This window comes from Cetorhinus maximus, chromosome 12 (genome assembly GCF_964194155.1).
Source record: "Cetorhinus maximus chromosome 12, sCetMax3.hap1.1, whole genome shotgun sequence".
NCBI classification, from domain to species: Eukaryota; Metazoa; Chordata; class Chondrichthyes; order Lamniformes; family Cetorhinidae; genus Cetorhinus; species Cetorhinus maximus.
In genome coordinates, this window is record NC_135890.1 from 124,547,068 (window position 1) to 124,574,184 (window position 27,117).

At 43.5% G+C, this 27,117-nt stretch overlaps 3 protein-coding genes and 1 non-coding gene across 5 annotated transcripts in view; 2 read left to right on the forward strand and 2 right to left on the reverse strand.

Annotated features, from left to right (window-relative positions):
• Positions 1 to 11,662, forward strand: part of tctn2 (tectonic family member 2) — a 51,543-nt gene extending 39,881 nt beyond the window's left edge. Inside the window, exons 16-19 of one of the 2 annotated variants that reach the window (XR_013578252.1) lie at positions 1,564 to 1,707; positions 4,125 to 4,213; positions 10,201 to 11,077; positions 11,224 to 11,662. Coding sequence is in view for 1 of the 2 variants with exons in the window: in XM_078554607.1 (XP_078410733.1) it covers positions 1,564 to 1,707; positions 4,125 to 4,213; positions 10,201 to 10,325 (358 nt within the window). In the remaining variant the exon portion in view is untranslated. Of the gene's footprint in view, positions 1 to 1,563; positions 1,708 to 4,124; positions 4,214 to 10,200; positions 11,083 to 11,223 lie in introns of those variants that run through there. The other variant, XM_078554607.1, reaches the window with a different exon arrangement.
• Positions 1 to 27,117, reverse strand: part of eif2b1 (eukaryotic translation initiation factor 2B, subunit 1 alpha) — a 1,065,098-nt gene that overhangs the window by 81,860 nt on the left and 956,121 nt on the right. The gene's annotated exons all lie outside the window — the stretch shown is intronic.
• The window catches only part of LOC144687955 (V-type proton ATPase 116 kDa subunit a 2-like), a 59,045-nt gene continuing 45,323 nt past the window's right edge, over positions 13,396 to 27,117 (forward strand). Inside the window, exons 1-2 of the mRNA XM_078554606.1 lie at positions 13,396 to 13,656; positions 25,511 to 25,589. Coding sequence (XP_078410732.1) covers positions 13,540 to 13,656; positions 25,511 to 25,589 — 196 coding nt within the window. The 5' untranslated portion in view covers positions 13,396 to 13,539. The remainder of the gene's footprint in view (positions 13,657 to 25,510; positions 25,590 to 27,117) is intronic.
• trnak-cuu (transfer RNA lysine (anticodon CUU)) lies at positions 21,634 to 21,706 on the reverse strand. Its single transcript has one exon. It is a non-coding gene; the product is annotated as a tRNA-Lys (tRNA).

Genomic DNA, 27,117 nt, shown 5'->3' on the forward strand with positions numbered 1-27,117 from the left:
CAGTCAGTTCAGCTTCAGGACATCACTGCAGGAGTTCCTCAGGGTAGTGTCCTAGGCCCAACTATCTTCAGCTGCTTCATCAATGAGGCTCCTTCCATCATTAGGTCAGAAGTGGGGATGTTCACTGATGATTGCACAATGTTCACCATTTGTGACTCCTCAGATACTGAAGCAGTCCATGTCCAAATGCAGCAAGACCTGGACAATATCCAGGCTTGGGCTGACAAGTGGTAAGTAAAATTCGCACCACACAAGTGTCAGGCAATGACCATCTCCAATGAGAGAGAATCCAACTATCGCCCTTTGATGTTCGATGGCATTACCATCGTTGAATCCCCCACCATCAACATCCTGGGGGTTACCATTGACCAGAAACTGAACTAGCCATATTAAAACTGTGGCTACATGAGCAGCCCAGAGGCTAGGAATCGTGCGGTGAATAACTCACCTCCTGACTCCCCAAAGCCTGTCCACCATCGACAAGGCACAAGTCAAGAGTGTGATGGAATACTCTTCTCTTGCCTGGATGAGTGCAGCTCCCACAACACTCAAGAAGCTTGACAAAGCAGCCCACTTGATTGGCACCACATCCACAAACATTCACTCCCTCCACCATCAATGCACAGTAGCAGCAGCAGTATGTACCATCTACAAGGTACACTGCAGGAATTCACCATGGCTCCTTAGACAGCACCTTCCAAACCCACGACCACTAGCATTTAGAAGGACAAGAGCAACAAATAGATGGGAACACCACCACCTGCAAGTTCCCCTCCAAATCACTCACCATCCTGACTTGGAAATATATTGCCATTCCTTCACTGTCGCTGGGTCAAAATCCTGGAACCCCCTCCCTAACATCACTGTGGGTGTACCTACACCACATGGACTGCAGCGGTTCAAGAAGGCAGCTCACCACCACCTTCTCAAGGGCAGCTAGGGATGGGCAATAAATCTCCTCTGCTCCAGGGAAAATAACCCCAGTCTATCCAATCTCTCCTCATAACTAAAACTCTGCAGCCCAGGCAACATCCTGGTAAATCTCCTCTCCACTCTCTCTAGTGCAATCACATCTTTCCTATAATGCGGATTCCAGAACTGCACGTAACACTCCAGCTGTGGCCTAACCAGCATTTTATACAGTTCCAGCATAACCTCCCTGCTCTTATATTCAATGCCTCGGCTAATAAAGGCAAGTATTCCATATGCCTTCTTAACCACCTTATCTATCTGTCCCGCTACCTTAAGGGACCAGTGGACATGCACACCAAGGTCGCTCTGATCCTCGGTACTTCCCAGGGTCCTACCATTTACCGTGTATTCCCGTCCCTTGTTTGTCCTGCCCAAATGCACACCTCCCATTTATCCAGATTAAATTCCATTCGCCACTGATCAGCCCATCTGACCAGCCAGTCTATATCCTCCTGTAATCTAAGGCTATCCTCCTCACTGTACACCACCCCACCAATTTTCGTGTCATCCGCGAACTTACTGATCAATCCTTCTACATTCAAGTCTAATCTCCTATTGTAACAAGTTGTGTGAATTAATTTTTCTTCTCAGTTTTTCCACAGTGACCTGGCATATCAGCCATGGAGGAGGAAATGCAACAGCCCCTGTGAATAATGCCCTTTTACAATCCTTTTGGATCAGCATATCTGTCCAGTTTATCCAAATACCTGCACAGCCGGAACCAATGAAAACCAGGTAGAAGGAAACTGCCACATAGATTGTCAGATGGTGTCAGTTTTTCCCCCCAATGAAAGCATTTTATTATTGAGGATAAACGTATCAATATTCTTGGAAATGCAAGTCTTTTGTTACAAATCAAAATTTCATAGATCTCAAATGAGAGGGACAGTGATGGTCCCAGCATGTTGGACCATAGCTCTTATACCAGGGGTTTGGGCCTGCAGATTCCCCACACACAGTGACCCAACTCTGCTTAGAAATATTGCTGGCAATGTCATCACATGACCTTCCTCCAATTGCCCCACCCCCACACTACAGCAGCACTTTCATCCTCGAATCACCTTGCCCTCCTATCTTGATAAACTCTTTGTTTGTTGATCTATTGATCTCTGCCTTGAATGTACTCAATGACTGAACATGCACAGCTCTCTGGGTTAGAGAATTCCAAAGATTCACAACCCTTTGAGCAAAAAAATTCCCCATCTCAATCTTGAATGACCAACCCCTTATCCTGAGTCTCTGACCCCTAGTTCTGGATTCTCCAGCTAGGGGATACAACCTTTCGGCTTCTACCCTGTTAAGCCCTGTAAGAATTTTAGAAGTTTACTTATAGACATAGACGAGGAGGAACAGAAAGCTCAGCTGGCTGAGAAGAGTGCCCAAAGAAAACAGGCCAGCGAATCTCGTGCACCTTCTCAACCTATTACCTTCACCTGCAACAAGCATAAAGTATTGTGTACAGTTTTGGTCTCCTTATCTAAGGAAGGATGTACTTGCAATAGAGGGAGTGGGATGGAGGTTCACCAGACTAATTCCTGGGATGAAGGGATTACAAAGAACAAAGAAAAATACAGCACAGGAACAGGCCCTTTGGCCCTCCAAGCCTGCGCCGATCATATTGCCTGCCAAACTAAAACATTTTGCACTTCCGGGGTCCATATCCCTCTATTCCCATCCTATTCATGTATTTGTCAAGCTGCCTCTTAAACACCACTATCGTACCTGCTTCCACCACCTCCTCTGGCAGTGAATTCCAGACACTCACTACCCTCTGCGTAAAAAACTTGCCCGGCACATCTCCTCTATAGTTTTCTTCTCTCACTGTAAATCTATGTCCCCTAGTAATTGACCCTTCCACCCTGGGAAAAAGCTTCTGACTATCTACTCTGTCCATGCCAATCATAATTTTGTAAACTTCTATCAAGTCGCCCCTCAATCTCCGTCACTCTAGTGAGAACAATCCGAGTTTCTCCAACCTCTCCTCATAGCTAATAACCTCCAGACCAGGCAGCATCCTGGTAAACCTCCTCTGCATCCTCTCCGATGCCTCCACATCCTGTTGGTAATGTGGCGACCAGAATTGCACGCAATATTCCAAGTGTGGCCTAGCCAAGGTTCTATACAGCTGCAGCATGACTTCCCAGCTTTTATATTCAATACCCCTGCCAATGAAGGCAAGCATGCCATATGCCTTCCTGACTACCTTATCCACCCGTGTTGCCACTTTCAGTGACCTGTGGACCTGTACGCCCAGATCCCTCTGCCCATTGATGTACCTAAGGGCTCTGCCATTTACTGTATAATTCCTGCTTGTATTAGACCTTCCAAAATGCATTACCTCACGTTTATCCGGATTAAACTCCATCTGCCATTTCTCCGCCCAAGTCTCCAACCGATCTATATCCCATTGTATCCTTTGACAATCCTCTTCACTATCTGCAACTCCTCCAACCTTCGTGCCGTCTGCAAACTTACTAATTAACCCAGTTACATTTTCCTCCAAATCATTTACATATACGGATTGTCTTATGAGGAGAGGTTGAGGAAACTAGGCCTGTATTCTCTAGAGTTTTGAAAAATGAGCAGTGATCCAATTGAAACTTAAAAAATTCTTACAGAGCATGTCAGGGTAGATGTGGATAGAATGTTTCCCCTGGCTGGTGAGTCTAAACCAAGGGACACAGTCTTGGAATAAGGGGCAGGCCATTTAAGACTGAGATGAGGAATTTCTTCACTCAGACAGTGGTGAATCTTTGGAATTCCCTACCCCAGAGGACTGTGGAAGCTCAATCATTGAGTATGTTCAAGACAGAAATCGGTAGATTTCTGGATACTAATGACATTGAGGTAGATGATCAGCCATGATCTGTTTGAATGGCGGAGAAGGCTCGAGTGGCTGAATGACCTACTCCTCCTACTCCTATTTCCGATGTTCCTATGACCGCCATGCCAGAGTAGGGCTCCTGAATCACACCAGGCGTTGTTTAACACAGAGTTGACCACCAAGGCCCAAACCATCATCTTTCAAGACCAAGGCCTGACAAAGACCTATAGACATAGACCTGTTCATATAACTTTTCCTAAACTGTACAATTATTATTTATGCAACCAAAGCAGTGTCAGTAAAACTCTGAAATAATTTTGCTGACTAGTTTCCAGATGAATTATTTTGAATATGACTGCTCTCGAAATGATGTTTGCTGGCCTGAACTTGCTTATCCATTGACAAGAAGTTACACAGGTAAGGAAGTTCTGTTGATCCTAAAGTGCACTTCATCAACCTTTTTCTCATGACTTGTGTAGCAGGAACTGCAATGGGCATGTTTAGTGCAGTAAATAAAAATAAATACTTGCATTTCTATGGCACCTTTCGTGACCTCAGGGCGTTCAAATATGCTTTCCAGCCAATTAAGTCATTTTGAAGCATAGCCAGTGTTGTAATATAGGGAATGTAACAGTTTATACACGGCAAGTTTGTACAGTAAACAGAGAGATAAATGACCAGATAATTTCTTTCAGTGATGCTGACTGAGGGATAAATATTGGCCAGGACACTGGACGAATTCCCCTGCTCTTCTCCAAATAGTGGCATGGCATCTTGTAGTACACCTGAGAGGGCAGACAGAGCCTCGGGTTAATGTCTTACCTGAACCCTCTGACAGTGCAGCACTGCTTCAGTACTATGTTGGAGTGTCAGCCTAGATTTTGTGCTCAAGGCTCTTGAGTGAGGCAAATAAATCTATTGCCATTTGGATAGTGCATCAACAGTGGAGAGTCTCCATGTCAAATAGAGTTTATTTTCTATGTAAGACTTATTGGAGAATTGGTGTATAAATAATATACATTACTCACTCGGATAAAGGCAAAATACTCTGGATGCTGGAAATCTGAAACAAAAACAAAAAGTGCTGGAAAAACTCAGCAGGTCTGACAGCATCTGTGGAGAGAAAGACAGAGTTAATATTTCCAGTCTGAAAGACTCTTCTTCAGAGCCTCAGAGTTTGTGTTTATAACAGGGAGAGGAGAGCCTGGAGTTTCGGTGTTTAGAACAGCGAAAGGAGAGCCGGGAGTTTGTGTTTAAAACAGCGAAAGGAGAGCCGGGAATTTCAGTATTTAAAATAGGGAGAGGAGAGCCTGGAGTTTGTGTTTAGAACAGTGAGACGAGAGCTGGAAGTATCGGTGTTTAGAACAGTGAAAGGAGATCCAGGAGTTTGTGTTTAAAACAGCGAGAGGAGAGCCGGGAGTTTGTGTTTAAAACAGCGAGAGGAGAGCCGGAAGTTTGTGTTTAAAACAGCGAGAGGAGAGCCGGGAGTTTGTGTTTAAAACAGCGAGAGGAGAGCCGGGAGTTTGTGTTTAAAACAGCGAGAGGAAAGCCGGGAGTTTGTGTTTAAAACAGCGAGAGGAGAGCCGGGAGTTTGTGTTTAAAACAGCGAGAGGAGAGCCGGGAGTTTGTGTTTAAAACAGCGAGAGGAGAGCCGGAAGTTTGTGTTTAAAACAGCGAGAGGAGAGCCGGAAGTTTGTGTTTAAAACAGCGAGAGGAGAGCCAGGATTTTCAGTGTTTAAAACAGCGAGAGGAGAGCCGGGATTTTCAGTGTTTAAAACAGCGAGAGGAGAGCCGGGATTTTCAGTGTTTAAAACAGGGAGAGGAGAGCCGGGAGTTTGTGTTTAAAACAGCGAGAGGAGAGCCAGGATTTTCAGTGTTTAAAACAGCGAGAGGAGAGCCGGGATTTTCAGTGTTTAAAACAGCGAGAGGAGAGCCGGGAGTTTGTGTTTAAAATAGCGAGAGGAGCGCTGGGATTTTCAGTGTTTAAAACAGCGAGAGGAGAGCCAGGATTTTCAGTGTTTAAAACAGCGAGAGGAGAGCTGGAAGTTTGTGTTTAAAACAGGAAGAGGAGAGCCTGGAGTTTGTGTTTAAAACAGGGAGAGGAGAGCTGGGATTTCAGTGTTTAAAACAGGGAGAGGAGAGCTGGGAGTTTGTGTTTAAAACAGGGAGAGGAGAGCTGGGAATTTCAGTGTTTAAAACAGGGAGAGGAGAGCCGGAAGTTTGTGTTTAAAACAGGGAGAGGAGAGCTGGGAATTTCAGTATTTAAAACAGCGAGAGGAGCCGGGATTTTCAGTGTTTAAAACAGCGAGAGGAGAGCCGGGAGTTTGTATTTAAAACAGGAAGAGGAGAGCCTGGAGTTTGTGTTTAAAATGGAGAGGAGAGCTGGGAATTTCAGTGTTTAAAACAGCGAGAGGAGAGCCGGAATTTTCAGTGTTTAAAACAGCGAGAGGAGAGCCGGGATTTTCAGTGTTTAAAACAGTGAGAGGAGAGCTGGGAATTTCAGTGTTTAAAACAGTGAGAGGAGCCGGGATTTTCAGTGTTTAAAACAGCGAGAGGAGAGCCGGGATTTTCAGTGTTTAAAACAGGGAGAGGAGAGCTGGGATTTCAGTGTTTAAAACAGCGAGAGGAGAGCCTGGAGTTTGTGTTTAAAACAGCGAGAGGAGAGCCTGGAGTTTGTGTTTAAAACAGCGAGAGGAGAGCTGGGAATTTCAGTATTTAAAACAGCGAGAGGAGAGCTGGGATTTCAGTGTTTAAAACAGCGAGAGGAGAGCCGGGAGTTTGTGTTTAAAACAGCGAGAGGAGAGCTGGGAATTTCAGTATTTAAAACAGGGAGAGGAGAGCTGGGAATTTCAGTATTTAAAACAGCGAGAGGAGCCGGGATTTTCAGTGTTTAAAACAGGGAGAGGAGAGCCTGGATTTTCAGTGTTTAAAACAGCGAGAGGAGAGCCGGGAGTTTGTATTTAAAACAGGAAGAGGAGAGCCTGGAGTTTGTGTTTAAAATGGAGAGGAGAGCTGGGAATTTCAGTGTTTAAAACAGCGAGAGGAGAGCCGGAATTTTCAGTGTTTAAAACAGCGAGAGGAGAGCCGGGATTTTCAGTGTTCAAAACAGTGAGAGGAGAGCTGGGAATTTCAGTGTTTAAAACAGCGAGAGGAGCCGGGATTTTCAGTGTTTAAAACAGCGAGAGGAGAGCCGGGATTTTCAGTGTTTAAAACAGGGAGAGGAGAGCTGGGATTTCAGTGTTTAAAACAGCGAGAGGAGAGCCTGGAGTTTGTGTTTAAAACAGCGAGAGGAGAGCCTGGAGTTTGTGTTTAAAACAGCGAGAGGAGAGCTGGGAATTTCAGTATTTAAAACAGCGAGAGGAGAGCTGGGATTTCAGTGTTTAAAACAGCGAGAGGAGAGCCGGGAGTTTGTGTTTAAAACAGGGAGAGGAGAGCTGGGAATTTCAGTATTTAAAACAGCGAGAGGAGAGCCTGGAGTTTGTGTTTAAAACAGTGAGAGGAGAGCCGGGAGTTTGTGTTTAAAACAGGGAGAGGAGAGCTGGGATTTTCAGTGTTTAAAACAGCGAGAGGAGAGCCTGGAGTTTGTTTTTGTAAAAAAAGAGTTCAGAAAGCCTTAAGTTGATTGTCTGGTGAGTAACTGCTTCTCAGGAGAGTGTGTAAATGGCTAGAAACTATAAAAAAAACATAAATTTAAAAAAAAAATTGTTTAATTGGTAAACGTCTATTCTATTACTAAGGTTTATATTAGTACATTAAGTGGTGGTAAGGACCATAGGACCATAAGGCATAGGAGCAGAAATTAGGCCATTCGGCCCATCGAGTCTGCTCCGCCATTCAATCATGGCTGATAAGTTTCTCAACCTCATTCTCCCGCCTTCTCCCCATAACCTTTGATCCCCTTACCAATCAAGAACCTATCTATCTCAGAGATGCACTAATTAAAATAAAGGAAGAAAAATAAATAATTGAAGAAAATTAAAGTACTAATTACCTAAAATGCATTAAGGATGGCAGGTTTGGTGATGTATTGTGATTACAGAATGTGGGAGCCTCTGGACGCTAGTGCGGTCCAGGACAAACACATCTGCAGTGAAACTCCCGGCTCTCCATTCCCTGTTTTAAACACTGAATCTCCTCAGGGTAGTGTCCTAGGCCCAACCAGCTGCTTCACCAATGACCTTCCTTCCATCATAAGGTCAGAAGTGGGGATGTTCGCTGATGATTGCACAATGTTCAGCACCATTCACAACTCCTCAGTTACTGAAGCAGTCCAAATGCAGTGAGACCTGGACAATATCCAGGCTTGGGCCCCTTGATGTTCAATTGCATTACCATCATTGAATCCCCCACTATCAACATCCTAGGGGTTACCATTGACCAGAAACTGAATTGGACTAGCCATATAAATACTGTGGCTACAAGAGCAGGTCAGAGGCCAGGAATCGTGCGACGGGTAACTCACCTCCTGACTCCCCATAGCCTGTCCACCATCTATAAGGCACAAGTCAAGAGTGTAATGGAATACTCCCCACTTGCCTGGATGAGTGCAGCTCCCACAACACTCAAGAAGCTTGACACTGTCCAGGACAAAGCAGTCCGCTTGATGGGCACCAAATCCACAAAGCTTCACTCCCTCCACCACCGACGCACAGTATGTACCATCTACAAGATGCACTGCAGAAATTCACCAAGGCTGCTTCGACAGAACCTTCCAAACCCACAACCACTACCACCTAGGAGGACAAGATAGATGGGAACACCACCACCTGGAAGTTTCCCTCCAAGTCACTCACCATCCAGACTTGGAAATATATTGCCGTTCCTTCACTGTTGCTGGGTGAAAATCCTGGAACTCCCTCTCTAACAGCACTGTGGGTGTACCTACACCACATGGGCTGCAGCGGTTCAAGAAGGCAGCTCACCACCACCTCCTCAAGGGCAACTAGGGATGGGCAATAAATGCTGGCCCAGCCAGCGAAGCCCACATCCTGTGAATGAATAAAAAAAAAACTCGGGGATATAGTTTAAGAGTCAGCAGTCTGCCTTTTGAGACAGAGGTGAGGAGAAATCTTTTCTTTGAGGGTCATTAGATTGTGAAATGCTCTTCCCCAGAAGGTAGTGGAGGCTGCACCTTTAAATTTATTCAAGGCAGTTAGGTAGATTTATGTCAGACAAGGGAGTTGAGGGTTATGGGGTATAGACTGCAAAGTGACGCTGAGACCACAACCAGATCAGCCATGATCTTATTGAATGGTGGAGCAGGCTTGAAGGACCGAATAACCCACTCCTCCTAAGTCTTATGTTCCTCTGTTCAAATTCTCTCTTCCTCTGACTCTAGACTGTTGTCCATCTCCGCCCACCCCCCGCAATCTCTTTGCCTCCACGTTGAGTAATAGTGTCTTTTGACCCCTAAATCCTGCTTTCTGGTATTGCCTTACTAAATTCCTCTGTGATTCTATCTCTCTTTCTTTAAGGTCCTTTTTAAAATCAACCTCTTTGACCAAACTTTTGGTCAGGCTTCCAGATTTCTTTTTCTTTGGCTTGGTGTTGATTTTTGGCACTCTGAAGCAGCTGGGATATTTTTCTGGGTTAAAGGCTCTGTGTGACTACAAGTTTCTGTCGTATTAAAGCCAGCAAAATAGATCAGTGGCTGACATCATTGTGCTGTTGTGATGTCGGTACTGTGTATGTCTGGAAAATAGTCCCTGGTTAGCAGGCCACTTGCATTCAGGATCTGGCCTTGAGCACTTGAATATGTTGTAGGACTCATGGGGTCTGTAACAGCACCCCAGGAGTCTCGAAGGTTTTCCTGTCACCCAATTTTTGTATTAATTAATTTGCTACTAATTCTTTTCCTTGCTGTAAATGTTTTCTGCAATACAGTACTTTTTTGGGGAATAACTGACACTAACTATGTATCACAAAGAATAATGAACTTGCATTTTTATATTGCCTTGTCACATACTTAGCATTTCACAAAATGTTTGCAAACTATGGATTATTTTCAAAGCGTAGTCACTGTTATGTAGGAAAACATGGAGCCAATTGAGTGTACAGCAAGATTCCACAAGTAGTAAATAATTGACAGATGATCTGTTTAATGCTGGCCTTTGAGGAGGGAATGTGGGCCAGGACCCCATGAGAACACCTTCCCCTTCAAATAGTGGCAATCGTGTCTTAATACCCACTGGAGAGGGCAGATGGGACCTTTGTATAGCATTCTATTCAATGGATGGCATCACTGACCATGCAGCACTCTGCCAGTTCTGCATTGAAGCGTCAGCCTAGATTAGAAACTTGGTTTAGGACAAGAAGCCCACAGGATTGTGTCAGTTTTTCTCAGCGTATTGCTATTTGCAGGGGCCTCTCGTACAGAATTTGAAAACCTGTATTTTCTTTACCAGGTGAAACATACTCTCAGTCGATCGCTCAGGCGATGTTGCTGGTGATGCTCTTCCTGGTGGCCGCAGTGTTGGGACACCCGTGGAGCAAGATCTGCAAAGCTTGGAACAGCACCACATTTTATTAGATTACTGCAGTAAATCCATCCCACAAATATTTCATTGCATTCTTTTTACTCTTTTACTCAATAACTTGTCCTACAGGAAGGTTCGCAGAGACACAGGGGACAGAGACACAGGAAGGCCATTTAGCTCATCTATTTGAATTAAAACCTACAGTCCCTCTTCACCTTCATCTCGCCACCCATCAGATTCTGAAATGGTTCCATGGTTTTTGTCTCTGTCATGCCACAAGGTGATCACTTCTTTGGTGAAAACCATTTTGGTGTGAGTCTTAGGGTTGTCTTTTGCCAGGTTTGTTGCTATTTTAAATTTTAATCACTCAAACATAGACTCTAAAACTGTGTATCTCCATGCAGCTATTCTAATCGTGTGTGTGTGTGTGTACATATGTAAAATTTCAGTAACTGTTTTACAGTGCTATCTTTGTAAATATTGGCCTGGACTTTGCAGTACTAATGACTGTGAAACTGTCAGCATTCACCAACATTACTCTGAAACTGACAGCAGGTTCTGGAGTCTGCACACTCGCAGTTGAACTGAGAAATCCAGAAACTAAACAGAAAATTCTGGAAAAACTCAGCAGTTCTGGCAGCATCATTTCGAGCTTGTAAGATTCTGAGAAGAGTCCAGCAGTGTTTTGCTTTTATCTGAGAAATCCAGAAGTTGCTGTCAGTGATTCTATGCTTCATTGGAGGGTGCTCTGTTGAAGTCCCCACATGTTGCAATCAAATAGAAATCATTGAATTGATGAGAACTTGTCCTTTTACACATAGTCTAGCTGTTAAAAACCTTTGGAAAAGTTGCACCTTGTTGAATGAGGTGTAACTGAATTTTTATGTATACTAAATTCATAGTTACTGCTGTAAAAGCTCTTGGCCCTGAAAACTAATTTTATATTTTTAGAATGTTAAACATCTTCATTATGATAAATTCCACTTTTAAGTTTGACATTTCAGCTTCGTTAATGCTATATGATTTATTTATCAGCAATCATTTATTTTGCTCCCTGTAAAACTGAAGGATAATCAGTGTATTTTACTTCCTGGCTTGCTGTCTGTGTGAATACTTCAATGTGATTGACTGCTACTCTGCTTGATGATGTCACTGCTGCCGGACACCTGGAGATTCCATAGACTTAGCACCAGATTCAAACTCTTGTTGGGAAAGGAGAAATCTGTGTCACAGAGATTACTAAATCTTTGTAGGTAGCTTTCTTTGAGGTTACAGGTGAGCACTTTTGCTTTGCCACTGACAGCAAAATCCAGGCCAATAGATTGTACGATATTTTTATGTAAGAGTTGTGTTGAGGTGTAAGTGAATAAACATGGATTTTTTGAATAAATTTTATTTTTTTACTTAATTCTGGGCACTGCATGGAGTTTTGGTTCTTTGCAGTATCATGATTTCTCCTGGGATTCTGATATGCCTTAGCAAGCTAAAAAAATAAGACTGACCCATAGTGATGAAACCTCTCTACAGATTGAAGAAGAATTCTGTTTTAGCTGCTGAGTGAATTGTATCTGTACCTTTTTATGGGAAATGAAGTGACCTGGCTGTGAGCATGACAGCAATACGCTGACTAGCTCAATCTACCTAAACCTCCACAGGCAGTTTTTAATCTACTTTGTTTTACTCACAAAGGTGCAAGTGTAACCTCCTCCCTCAGACACTGGAACCTCCACATCTCTCTCAACTGATTCTCCCTCTCCTGACCTGTGTACAGCCAGGATTCTGAAAATGTCATGGCTTAGCAGGAAACCATTTAAACTTGCACAACTGTAACAAGTTGTATTTAAAGTAATAAAGGACCCCAGGAATGCAGTTTTATACTGAGCCACCCAAGGAGATATTAGGACAGATGACCTAAAAGCTTGATGAGAGGTTGGATTTAAGGAATATCTTAAGGACAAGGCAGAAGGGTTTAGGGGTCAAATTCCAGAGCAAAAGGCCATGGCTGCCAATAATGGAGCAATTAAAATAGGGATGGAAAGAATTGGAGGAGTTGTGGGGCTGGAGAAGGTTACAGAAATAGAGGGGCAAGGACATGGAAGGATTTGTAAACCAGGATGAGAATTTTAAAGCAGCAAAGATTTGCTAGATACTTCTGTATGACTGAGGGGTAAATATGGTAGTTATGATGATCCAACCTGCTAATACTATTTAATGTACATACATTAAAAGGCACTAGTATCAGTAATGGTGACCACCTTACTAACGGATTGTTGTAAAAACCCATCTGATTCACCAATGTCCTTTAGGAATGGAAATCTGCCACTCTTACCTGGTCTGTCCTACATGTGACTCCAGACCCACAGCAGTGGGTTTGACTCTTAACTGCCCTTAGAAATAGTCCAGCAAACCACTTTGTTATATTCAAGAAGGCAGCTCACCACCACCACCACCATCTCATTGGGAATAAATGCTTACCTTGCCAGTGATGCCCACATCCCACGAATTAATAAAGCAATACTGATCAGCAAAACCTTCTGTGGACTGATCACAATTCATGTGCTGACTGGTGTCAAATAATTTCAAATCCTCAACCTTTGAGGGACAGCCTGAATATTAAGTACATTCATTAAATGTTATGTAATGGACTTAAACTTTGGGCTGATATTTAAGTAGCTATTCAGACATTTTAAGGAATTGAGCATTTGACAAATCAGTAATTGTTGTAACTAGGTGTTCTTTTGACAAGCTGGCCCTAAAGTTTAGCATTAACACAGCAACTGTGGGTGTACCTACACCACATGGACTGCAGCAGCTCAAGAAGGCAGCTCACCACCACCTTCTCAAGGGCAACTAGGGATGGGCAATAAACGCTGGGCCCAGCCAGAGAAGCCCATATCCTGTGAATGGATAAAAAAAAGGCTGCTGGAATTTACCTGCCATGTGAGCCCAACTCCTGTCAATCAAAGCGCCGGGAGCAGGGCCAGTCACTACCTGTCAATCAAAAGAAAGGGGCGGGACCGATCATCACACGTCAATCAAACCGCAGGGGCGGAGTCAGTTCCCATCCTCCAATCAGGGGGCGCGGTCAGCGCGCTTACCCGGAAGTGGTGTGTGTGTGTCTCCGGCCGGGCGGTCCCGCCTCCGGCTCCCGGCTCTGAGGGGGCGGCTGTCAGCTCAGGCGCAGCTGGGCTCTGGGCTGTGAAGCCGGCTGCTGGGTTGTGCCGGTTCCCGGGTCCCGGTTCCCGGTATCGGGGGAGGGGTGTGAGGATGGGCTCGGTGTTCCGCAGTGAGGAGATGTGCCTGGCCCAGCTCTTTCTCCAGGCCGCCTCGGCCTATGACTGTGTCAGCGAGCTGGGGGAGGCCGGCCTGGTGGAGTTTAGAGACGTGAGTCCCATTAACTAGAAATCCGCTCGCTGACTGGCAGTCCACTAAATTAACTAGTAATCCGCTCTGACTAGTATCCGCTCTCTGATAATCCATTGATTAACCAGTAATCTGCTTATTGACTAGCAATCTACTAACTAGTAATCCGCTCACTGACTGGCAGTCCACTAAATTAACTAGTAATCCGCTCTGACTAGTATCCGCTCGCTGATAATCCATTGATTAACCAGTAATCTTCTTATTGACTAGCAATCTAACTAGTAATCCGCTCACTGACTGACAGTCCACTAATTAACTAGTTATCTGCTCGCTGATAATCCATTGATTAACCAGTAATCTGTTTATTGACTAGCAATCTACTAACTAGTAATCCGCTCACTGACTGGCAGTCCACTAAATTAACTAGTAATCCGCTCTGACTAGTATCCGCTCGCTGATAATCCATTGATTAACCAGTAATCTTCTTATTGACTAGCAATCTAACTAGTAATCCGCTCACTGACTGACAGTCCACTAATTAACTAGTTATCCGCTCGCTGATAATCCATTGATTAACCAGTAATCTGTTTATTGACTAGCAATCTACTAACTAGTAATCCGCTCACTGACTGGCAGTCCACTAATTAACTAGTTATCCGCTCGCTGATAATCCATTGATTAACCAGTAATCTGTTTATTGACTAGCAATCTACTAACTAGTAATCTGCTCGCTGACTAGTAATCCGCTCGCTGACTAGTAATCTGCTCGCTGACTGACAATGTGCTGATTACCTGGCAACCTAGTGACTAACTAGTAAACCTCTCACTTGACTGGCAGTCTGCTAGTTGACTGACAGTACGCGATTTACTGGCTATCTGCTTACTGACTAGTTGGCAGTTTAAAGCATTGGCATTATTACTATTTAATGAATAAGATGTTATTGTATAATATGTATGGTTATTTAATCTAGAAAGCATTGCTATATAATTTTGAAAATATTTAACTTATAAAGCTACTGTATAGTAAGATGTTATCCAATGGTGGATACTATATAATTTATAAGATTTAATCTATAGAACAATACTAAATAATCTAAGATGTAACTACAAATACATAAATGATTCCTAAAAATATATAAGATGTTACTAACAGTGTTTGATATTTATTATTGTTCACTCTGTAAGGAGTTAATGTGCTGTTTAATATATGCACCATTATATATGTGACCATTACAGTTTCTGGTTATGAAATGCCATGTTATGCTCTGAGATGTGATTGTTGAATATATTAGGAGTTTATTGCAGTTGTCCAAAGCTCTGGAAATGCCAATCTGGGTTGAAATGTGACTTCACTGTTTTAATTGCAGGATATACTATTCAAATAAATCACTGGAGATAAATTACTGATGTTTTCCTTGCATGTTTTGAAAAGGCTGCTCAAACAGAAAGGAACAATGGAGAGATGGTTAGCAATGGCTTGACTGGTTGTTGTAAATGCCTAGTTAGATGCTAGTTTACTGCTGTAATAAAATTTGAGTTATCGATCTTGTAAGTGATCACTCACAGATAAAACTGGAAATGGTTCAAAGTAACACAAGAAATAACTTTCAGAATGTGCCTTAAAACTTTGAAATTCTCTCTCAGCTACTTAAAATCTAGAATTGTACAGCACTGGAGACCATTCACCCCATCAAATCTGCATTAGCTCTTTGAAAGAGCAATTCAGTTAGTCCCACTCTCTGTTCTTTCTCCAAATCCCTGCAATTTTTTTTCTCTTGTTCAAGTATTTATCCAATTGCCTTTTGAAGGCTAATATTGAATCTGTATTCACCTCCCTGTCAGGCAGTGCATTCCAAATCCTAACCACTTCTGTAAAAAGAAACATTTTTCTTCATGTTTTCCCTGATTCATTTACCTGTCACCTTAAATGAGTGCTTTCTGGTTACTGACCTTCAGTCATTGGAAACAGTTTCTCTTTTCTACCTAAACCCTTCACAATTTTAAACACATCTATAAACTCTCCTCATCTTTCTTTTCTCGAAGGAGAACAATCCCTGCTTCTCCAGCATATCCAGCTAAGTGGAATCCCTCATCTCTGGAACTATTCAAGTCACACAGTCATTGTGGTACAGAAGGAGGCCATTTAGCCCTTCGAGTCCATGCTGCCTCTCTGTAGAGCAATCCAATCAGTGCCATTCCCCCGCTCTAACCTGCAAGCTTATTTTCCTTGTGCCCATCCAATTTCCTTTCGAAATCATTCACTGTCTCTACTTCCATCACCCTCATAGGCAGTGAGTTCTAGGTCATTATCCAGTGGCCCCCATACCAAAGTTTTTCCTATGCCTGTGTTTCTTTGTTTTCTAACCCTTAACCGATTTTGTAGCCATGCTGCTGCTGCCTGGAGGCAGGTCCTTGGCGATTATTCGCTGCACCACAAGAAAGTGTTATGATTTTTTGCGATGGGTAGATCGAGGAGGCAGGTCCCGAGTCTACCTCAGCCAGAATGACGATCGAACTTCTGGCTGTTGGCATTAATCTGATCCACACGCTGGCTGTCTAGCCAATGTGCTAACTGCACCTCCCACCCCTCCCTCCCCCACCAGCAGTTACGAGGAGAAAAAGAGTTGCATTTTTATAGCGCCTTTCACACCCTCAGGATGTTCCAAGGCACTTTACAGCCAATAAAATGTATCTTTGAAGTGTAGTCACTTTGTAATGGAGGAAGCATGGCAACCATTTTGGGCAAAGCAGGCTCCCACATACACCAAAGTGATAATGACCAGATAGTCAAGTCAGTTCTGTGTGATGTTATTTGAGGGATAAATATTGGCCAGGACACCAGGGATAACTCACTTGCTCTTCGAAACAGTGCCATAGGATCTTTTACATCCACCTGAAAGGGCAGATAGGACCTTGTTTTAACATCTCATCTGAAAGATGGCACCTCTGACATAGCAACACTCCTTCAGTACTATACTGGGTAGTCAGCCTAGATTTTTGTGTTCAGGTCTCTGGAGTGAGACTTGAATCCACAATCTCCCGACTCAAACTAGAGGATTACTAACTGAGCCACATCTCCTTTTATCCACGGGCCTTGATTTTGCTAACAAGTCAAAAATGATCTTCTTTCTCAAGTACCTTTTAAAAGTCAGTGTGCACAACATCGATTGCACAAGCCTCGTCCTCTCTCTTACCACATCAAAAAAACTCATCAAGTTAGTGAAACACGGTTTGTCATTAACAAATTGCTGGCTCTCCTGTGTTGGTCCATGCTTGTCCTAATGTCTGTGAATTTTCTCCTGGATTATTGTTTGTAAAAGCTTCCCCACTACCTGTTGTTAAACTGACTGGCCTGGAATCTCCAGCTTCGTCCATTTTACAGTTCAAAACATCCTGCAATAAAAATGTTAACGTCACAATTTGAGCCACAGTGGCAGATAAGGGGCTTCTAATTGCTGCAATAATACAAACAACAATCATATCTCTAAGAATAACTTCATAATGTTATAGCCAGAAAAAATGCTATTACAAACCTCAATGATTCTCATTTTTATTTTTTTAAATGTTGGACAGTCATCAGATTAACGTTTCAGAGCCTTGTGCAGAGTTGGGCTTCTAAACACAGGAGTGACTTCATTTTCCTGGTTTTGGGCAGTTAAAGTTTACACTGCATTGTATTTTCAGAAAGTGAGGTGATTAAGAGTACTGTGTGAGAGGCTGAATCATGTAGTTATTGAAACTCATCCACTCTGACCATCTGCCTTCACACCAACTATTGCAATTTAAAAAATTCTTTCATGGGATGCGGGTGTCACTGGCAAAGCCCATCCTCATCCCTAATCACCCTTGAACTGAGTGTGGTTAGGTCATTTTAGTGGGCTGTGGGTCTTGTGCCACATGTAGGCCAGACCGGTTAAGAATAGCAGATTTCCTTCCCTAAACAGCATTATTCCTTATGATAATTGATAGTTGCATGGTCACCATCACCGAGAATAGCTTTCAATTCAGATTTTTAATTAATTAAATTAAATCCGTGGTGGGATTTGAACCCATGTTGCGATAGCATTAGCCTGGACCTCTGGTCCAGTGACATTACCACTACACCACCTGTGCCTTGTCACCTTTTAAAAGAAACAATTTGAAGTAATAATTCCATTTTCCATTAAGTAAAACGTTAGTGGCAGCGCTGGTCAGCAATTGAATTACATCATATTATTAATACTGCTCTGGTTCCACCTGTAGCTCACATGACTAGTTGGTGATTTCACCTCTTTTTAAAAAAAAAAGGAATTTTACATGTCAGATTTTGAACGTTTTAAGAAAATGTATAATGTAATTTATGCTTTTGGACGAAGAGTCGATGCATCAAGAAGTTACCTTTTGTTGAATCAAAGTGCGGAATCTTTATTGCTGTGCTGTCACATTCCCATTTTCCACGTCAGTGAGCCTCCCTGTTCTTTGAGACAGTTAGGGCAAGTTATTTGCTGTAGTTTGACAACCTGTCTGAACCGGATAGAGAATTAGTTCACTTGGTATGCAGGAGATAGCTGTCCTTTCTTCTGCTAGTTTGGACTTGAGAGGGACATGCGGGGAACATTGTAAAAGTCAGACCCACAATTGACCCTCAAAGTTATTAAATCTCCGTGGGAACACTTGAGTCTAATGAAGAACTATTTAGAGCCAAATTTAATGAGGTGCCAAATGCCACGTATGTTTTGTAGATCACTGTGAAGATATCTTGATGCCAACTGGAAAAGCTGCTCATTTTGTGTATTCCAGTCCAAAAATGGGTAGAGTTAGTGTGCAGGCTTCAAATGATGGGTTTGAATGTGCATATTTAGTACAAGTGTATTTGCACTGATATGTGTGTGTAAAAGTTTATTGTCATTTGTGCTCAGCAGAGAGAGGCGATAAATATCTAAGCAAAGATAATGCAGATTAACGGAGCAGTCAGGACTTGTGGTTAGGTTTGTGAATGCAGACATTTGTTGTCTCTTGCTGAGTTTCATTTGAATGTGTGAAACTTTTTGCTGCACAAGAATGATTGAAAGGAGCTTCCCTGCCCCAGGTGCTGTCATTCTTCCCCGAGCCACACAACGGCATTCTCTCAAATGCACACACCAGCAGAATGAATGATTGTGCATTTCTGTAGCACCTCAGGACATCGCCACCTACTTCATTGCTAATGCAGTACTCTTGAAGAGTAACAGCACCGAGTTTGCACGCAGCAAGCTCCCACAACCCACTACATTGAGATAATGACCAGTATAATTGTTCTACTACTGATAGTCGAGGCAGAACTATTTGTCAGGCCACTGGGGGTGGGAGTGGGGATGGGACACCCCTGCTCCTCTTCAATAGTGACCATGGGATCTTTTACTGATGGGGCCTCGGTTTAACAACTCATCTGAAAAACGGTACCTCTGACAATGCAGTGCTCCCTCAGTACTGCACTGGGTGTATTGTTGGATTATAGCAATGTGAATTGCACCAGTAACTGGTGGGAATGGATGGGGAGAGGTTTTATGCTGTGCATCCCATCTTGCTACAGTTTCTTTAACCCGGACACTTAAAGTAATGTTTTTAGACTGCCTTTGTTCTAAAGATATGTTGAGAGTGATAGTGGAAGGGGTGTATTTGGAATTTTACAGAACTATTCATCTCTCTAGGCAGTTGAAATGGATGGAGAAAAGTCCATGATGTGTGGGTTTACCCAACTAAGAGCTTTTCTCTTCTTACATGTTTCCCTTCATTCTGTCTAAACGTTGAGGTTGCTTTGTGCGTGAGCTGAGTATTCCCCGGCTTGACAATCTGGGACACTCAGAGATTGTTTATGCTGGTCAGGGAATCTAAAACACGGGATCACAGACTCAGGCTGAGGGGCCGATCATTTAGGACTGAGTTGAGAAATTACTTCACTAAAGTGGTTGTGAAACTTTGGAATTATCTACCGCAGGGTGTTTTGTATGCTCCATCGTTGAATATATGCAAGGCTGGGATAGACAGATGTAGTCTGTCAGGGGATTGAGGGATACAGGGTGGGAAAGTGGAGTTGAAACCCAGGATCAGCCATGATCACATTGAGCAGTGGAGCAAGCTCCATGAGCCACATGGAAACCTGCTCCTATCTCGTGTTCTTCTGACAGTGCTCTCTCGCTCTCTCGCTCTCCCGCTCTCTCGCTCTCCCGCTCTCCCGCTCTCTCGCTCTCTCGCTCTCCCGCTCTCCCGCTCTCTCGCTCTCGCTACCTGAGACCTCACAAACCATCTTTAAGTCGTTACATACTTGGGGTTCAGTTCACCTAGAAATTCAAAATAATTCATCCAGTGACCATGGTTCAGAATGCTCTCGTGTGATTGAATATTTCCTATTTCAGTTACTGGGTCTGGACACGTGTATAGCCGCAGAGATTGAGAACTTCAATCTGTGCGTTTCTCAGTGTTTGTCCCTCACTCGCTCCGCATCCTCTAACTCTTTGCACTGTATTGTTTTAAGATGGAAATTCCACTGCAGAGATTTAAGCACTAAATCAAAGCTGACACTCCAGTATAGTACTGAGGGAATGCTGCACTGTCAGAAGTGCCACTTTTTGGATGGGACAATAAACCAAAGCCTGGCCTGCTCCCTCAGGTGATGTAAAAGATCCCATGGCACTATTTTGAAGATGTGGAGCAGAGGTGTCTCTAGTTTCTGAGTCAACATTTATCCCTCAATTAATGTTATTAAAAAACAAAGATTATCTGACTGCGATCACGTTGTTGGATGGATCTTGCACTGCGCAAATTGACTACCATGTTTACTACTTAACAACAACAACTTATTTATATAGCATTTTTAAGTAATAAACCATCTAAAGGAGCTTCACAGGAGCATTATGAAACAAAATATGACATCGAGCCACATAGGGATATATTGGATCAGATGACCAAAAGCTTGGCCAACCAAGTAGGTTTTATGAAGCATCTTCAAAGAGGATAGTAACATCACCTTGAAGCTACTCGCTTTATCTCAGCTTGTTTGTGGTTGGTGCAATCTATGGAAAGAAAAGTAGACTTGAGCAGGTGTCTGTAACTGAGGGGATGATGTTTTCATTGGGAAATTCTAGGATTGTGAGAATGACCAAACTTAGCCCTATCCTGGTTTGAAATGTTATATGGACTGCACAGCACAGAACCAGGCCACTCGGCCCAACTGGTCTGTGCTGGTGTTTCTGCTCCATGCAAGCCTCCCCACCCCCTCTTCATCTCATCCTATCTATTGTTTTCTCCCTCATGTTTGCCCAGATTCCGCTTAAATACATTTACTATTCACCTCAGTTACACCTTATGGTAGTGAGCTTCATATTCTCACCATTTTTTAAAAATTCATTCACGGGATGTGGGCGTCACTGGCAAGGCCAGCATTTATTGCCCATCCCTAATTGCCCCTTGAGAAGGTGGTGGTGAGCTGCCTTCTTGAACCACTGCAGTCCGTGTGGTGTAGGTACACCCACAGTGCTGTTAGGAAGGGAGTTCCAGGATTTTGACCCAGGGACAGTGAAGGAACGGTGATATATTTCCAAGTCAGGATGGTGATTGATTTGGAGGGAACTTCCAGGTGGTGGTGTTACCAGGTGGATTTGGAAGGTGCTGTCTAAGGAGCCTTGGTGAATTCCTGCAGTGCATCTTGTAGATGGTACACACACTGCTGTTACTGTGCATCGGTGGTGGAGGGAGTGGATGTGGTGCCAATGTAGCGGGCTGCTTTGTCCTGAATGGTGTTAAGCTTCTTGAGTGTTGTGGGAGTTGCACTCATTCAGGCAAGTGGAGAGAACAAGGAACAAGAACAAAGAAAAGTACAGCACAGGAACAGGCCCTTCAGCCCTCCAAGCCTGTGCCGATCATATTGCCCATCAACTAAAACATTTTGCTCTTCCGGGGTCCATATCCCTCTATTCCCGTCCTATTTATGTATTTGTCAAGCTGCCTCTCAAACACCACTATCGTACCTAAGTACCACAGCGCCCAGCGTGTGGCACGAACCCACGACCTTGAGATTAAGAGTCTCGTGTTCTACCGACTGAGCTAGCTGGGCAATTTATTGAGAGTATTCCATCACGCTCCTGACTTGTGCCTTGTAGATGGTGGACAGGCTTTGGGGAGTCAGGAGGTGAGTTACTCACCGCAGGATTCCTAGCCTCTGACCTGCTCCTGTAGCCATGGTATTTATATGGCTAGTTCAGTTCAGTTTCTGGTCAATGGTAACCCCCAGGATGTTGATAGTGGGGGATTCAGTGATGGTAATGCCATTGAACGTCAAGAGGTGATGGTTAGATTCTCTCTTGTTGGAGATAGTCATTGTCTGACACTTGTGTGGTGTGAATGTCACTTTCCACTTGTCAGCCCAAGCCTGGATATTGTCCAGGTCTTGCTGCATTTGGACATGGACTGCTTCAGTATCTGAGGAGTCACAAATGGTGCTGAATATTGTGCAATCATCAGCGAACATCCCCACTTCAGACCTTATGATGAAAGGAAGGTCATTGATGAAGCAGCTGAAGATGGTTGGGCTGAGGACACCATGATCTGGCTAAAGACATTTTTCCTTAATTCCCTATTATGTTTATGAAGGACTATCTGAAATTACCCTAGTTCTGTCTCACCCACAAGTGGAAACATCGTCTCTATGTCTGCCTTGTCTAATCCTTTGATTATTTTAAAGACCTCAGCCTTCTCTTTTCTAGAGAAAAGAGCCCCAACCTGTTCAGTGTTTCTTGAGGGTTATAACTTCTCAGTTCTGGTCCCATCCTTGTAAACCTAAAGCTGCAGTGTTTGTTCTAGGTAGATCTTATTTACATTTTTTTTTTCCGTTTAGTTAGTAACAGGACTAAAGGATTAATTACTCTGGGAAAACTATCTGAGATTGCTCTAGATGTTCAGAAATTTTGAACAGTAAATGCGGAAGGAATGTATACATATTGTGACAGGAGTGTTAGTGTGACTGACGGTTTAGTGAGTTAGTTTATCAGTTGAGATAAGCTCTGGTGTCAATGTGCTGTAGTTTGCTGTTTAAAAAAAAATAGAAGTTTCTAAATGGCAGCAGCTATCCAGTTTCCACTCACATTGTCATGAGACCAGCATTGCTTCAGATGTAAAGCATTTTCCTCTAGTTGGTCGCAGGCTCTGAGTCTAACTTTCCTCATATTGTACGTCTATGATTTCATTGTTACTGACAAAGCCACGACAACATCATGAAAAATGACACAGCCTATTTGTGATTGGTTTAGCAACACCCTGTTCTTACACAGGTTTTGATTTACAGACCGGTTCCACCTATCATTACAAACACTAAAAAATGTTCCATTGTGCATGGGCCTTGCACGAACTTGCTGTGAGGAACAGGCCTGATGCCTCGTCTTACTCTTGTGCACTGCTGGATGTGTGTAGACCTATGTGGCACTATCCTAGTGCCTTGTACCTAGAACAGCTCACAGGAGAATAGTCACATGTTGTGAATTCGCTAATTTCCAGCTTGATTTTTGTGGCTCTTTCACAAAGTTGTAATCATTTCTGTTGTATTTATTCTGAGAAAGGTTAGGTTCCTTCTTTAGGGAATTAGCAATTGCTATTCTCCAGCAACAGGAGTTGTTTCTGTTCCTGGCAATGGGCACTGGACACTGGTTACATCCAGAACTGCAGCATCAGCAACGATATCCTATCACTTCTTTCTTTCTGTTTTTTACATTACTTCCCTGTACCTTCCATTTTGATTATTCATCCAGATAAAAAGGAAATTAAATTGAAATTGTGCAACAGGTCATAAAATCATAATGTTCCAGCGTAGAACCAGGCCGTTGACCCATCAAGTCTGTGCCAATGTTTTTCTCCACCCAGTCTAATCCCGCTCTTGCCCTCACTCCCCACACCCCTCCCACCCAGTCTAATCCCACTCTCCTCCCACCCTGTTTCTGTTAATACCCCTATTTTTTTTTCAAGGAACTAAATATTTTTACTGAAATTGCTGCCCCAGCCCAGGCCCCTCTTGCTCACCTAACCTTGAATTTTGGTTGTTTTTAAATTTCCTTCCTATCTCCTCTCGTGCCCTCTCTGATCTCATCTTGCCCATTAGCCTGATTGCGTTTCTGTGAAACATATTTGGAGGATTTTCTTTGTTAAAGGTGCTAGATAAATGTGAGTAGTTGTTGTTTCAGCAATGGCATGGTCCAGAATAAAACAGTCCAACCCCTCCATTGTATAAAATAATTCTTTCTCTCCAGGCAATGAATTATTTTTGTGGTTATTTTAAAACTTTAGAGCATAACCACCGGTCTGGACCAGCCTGCTGAATGTAGACATTCCAGCACAGAAACAGACCCCTCGATCCAACAGGTCGATGTTTCTGTTCCACGTGAGCCTCTTCCCATCCCTCTTCAACTCACTCATCAATATATACTTCTATCATCTGCTTATCTAGCTTCCACTAGACTGCATCCATGCTAATCTCTTTAACCAATCAATATCCTCCAACTTTGACCTCTTGAGCATCCCTGATTTTAATCCCTCCACCATTGGTAGCCATGCCTTTAACTGCCTTGGCCCTAAGCTTTGGAATTCCTCCTCTAAACCCCTCCACCTCTCTCCTCCTTAAAAGCTACCTCTTCGGCTGTGCTTTCAATCATTTTCTTTTACATTCATTCATGCAATGTGCCACTGGCTAAGCCAGCACTTATTGCCCATCCCTAATTACCCTTGAGAAGGTGGTGGCGAGCTGTTGTCTTGAACCGCTAGGGTCCGTGTGGTGTGGGTACACCCACAGTGCTGTTAGGAAGGGAGTTCTAGGGTTTTGACCCAGTGACAGTGAAGGAACGGCATATATTTCCAAGTCAGGATGGTGAGTGGGTTGGAGGGGAACTTGGGGGTGGTGGTGTTCCCATGTGTCTGCTGCCCTTGTTCTAGGTGGTAGAGTACCTGAGCTTGAGAAGTGCTGTCCTAATATCTCCTTATGTGACTCCGTGCCAAATTTATGCTCCTTTGAATCATTTTGGGAAATTTTTAATATGCTAAAGGCGCTGTCAGTGCAAGTTTTTGTGGTGAGAACTTCTGTATTCTCACCGCTCTCTGGGTCAAGAAGTTTCACTTGAATTCCCGATTGGATTTATTAATGAGCACCTTAAATTTATGGACCCTAGTTCAGGAATCCCCCAACTAGTGGAAATATCCTCTGTATATCTACTCTGTTGAACTCCTCCATATTCTCAAAGACCTCCACCGGGTCACCCCTGAGCCCCCTCCTTTCCAGAGAAAAGAGCCCCAGGCTGTTCAATCTTTCCTGTTAGGTACAGCCTCCAGTTCTGGCATAATTCTATGAAATCTTTTTTGGTACTTTTCCACTGCCTCTATATCCTTTTTCTAACATGAAGATCAGAATGGTGCACAGTAACTCCAAGCATGACCTGTTTCTGTGATGCACACCTAATGTGCAGAGCAAGGTTCAGGGCGATCTTACAGAAAGATTCAAGATCTTAAAGTGTGCCGACAAGATAAACATTAATATGTTTAACCAGAAGCATCTCCTTAAATTGGAAAGATGGAGTGTGAAAGATAAGATTTCTTTGCTTTAGACAGGGGGTGATGAATGTGTAAATTGATATGTCCAGGAAGATGTGAAGGTTACTTATAGCAGCAAACTCTGGAGGGCTGGATAACTAACTGCACTGGCACCTTTAACCTTCAATTAACCCCCATTCAAGAAGCCAAGTGATACTAAATGGATATTTTATTAGGAAATTACGGTTTAAAGAAGCTAATTATTCAGCAATTTTGTAGATGATGGAATTTTGAATTGCTGCTGTACTTTATTCTGTTAATGGAACTAATCTCATTTACGTTTCTACTTCAGCTCAATCCGAACGTCACAACCTTTCAGCGCAAGTTTGTCAGTGAGATGAGGAGGTGTGAAGAAATGGAGAAAACTCTAGGTAGGTCAGAACAGGAGATTCATTTATATTCACAGATCATATTAAATTGAATGATGCTCCCTTCAAGACCATGAATAGTGTTTGCAATTTCTGATTTCCTTAAGTTGTGTCGACATTGGTTGAGTGGACGGAAAAGTGTCAGATGGAATTCAATCCAGAGAGATGTAAGGTATTGCATTTGGGGAGGGCAAACAAAGCAAGGGAATACTCAATAAGTGGGAGGATGTTGAGAGGGTCTGAGGAAGTGAGAGACCTTGGAGTGCATGTCCACAGGTCCCTGAAGGTGGCAGGACAGGTGGATAAGGTGGTAAAGAAAGCATATGGGACTGAATTTTCAGCTCGGTGGGCGGGTGCGATCAATGGGCCTGGGAGCGGTTGGGAAAGGACCACTGACCACGATCGGCCCCTGACCACAATTTCCCACTGACTGGCTAGTTAACGGCCAGCCAGCATGAAGTGTGAGCTGATACAATCAGCACTGCCTGGGCTGGGAGCTGGAAGAGGCCGTGTGCTGAAGTCAGTGTGGGCGCAGGGGAACATGGAATGAAAGCTCCATGAAGGCAGAGAGGGAGCTGAAGAATTTAAATACAAAAAATAAAGATTTTAAAAACCGGGAAAAAGTGCCCACACATCGGAAACAGCCACCTGAATATATACAACATGAAAATTCTGTCCAAACCTTTTTATTTTTAAAAATTTAATGATGGAAACCTCATCCCGCCCTTGGATGAGGTTTCCTGAAAAATGCAAAGGCCGCCTGGCTGATTTGCCCACTCACCAACCGTAAGGTTGGACAGGCAGCAAACAATCCCAGTTAATTGTGCCATTAATGGGCTTAATTGCCCTCTTAATTGTCGGCGGGTGCGTTTCCAAGTTTAGTGTGCGCTTGCCAACTGAAACATTGGGGCGCTCGCCCGACGCCATCAGGCGCTATTTTACGCTGCAGTGTGTCTGGCGCGAACCTGCACACCGAGCGAGAAACTCTGCCCATGGAATGCTTTCCTTTATTGGACGAGGTATTGAATACAAAAGCAGGGATGTATTGCTGAAACTATATAAAATGCTGGTTAGGCCACAGCTGGAATTTCGTATTCTGGTCACCACATTACAGGAAGGACATCATTGCTCTGGAGAGAGAGCAGAGGAGATTTACAAGAATGTTGCCAGGGCTTGAAAATTGCAACTGTGAAGAAAGATTGGATAGACAAAGGGTTGTTTTCCTAAGAACAGAGGAGGCTGAGGGGTGACCTAATTGAAGTGCACAAAACTGAGGGGCCTAGATAGGGTAGACAGGAAAGACTTGTTTCCCATAGCTGAGGGGTCAGTTACCAGGGGGCATAGATTTAAGGTGATTGGTAGAAGGATTAGAGGGGCCATGAGGAAAATCTTTTTCACCCAGAGGGTGGTGGGCGTTTGGAATTCACTGCTTAAATCGGTGGCTGAGGCTAAAATGCTCAACTCATTTAAAAGGTACCTCGATTTGCCTCTGAAGTAACCTGCAAGGCTACAGACCAGGGGCTGGAAACTG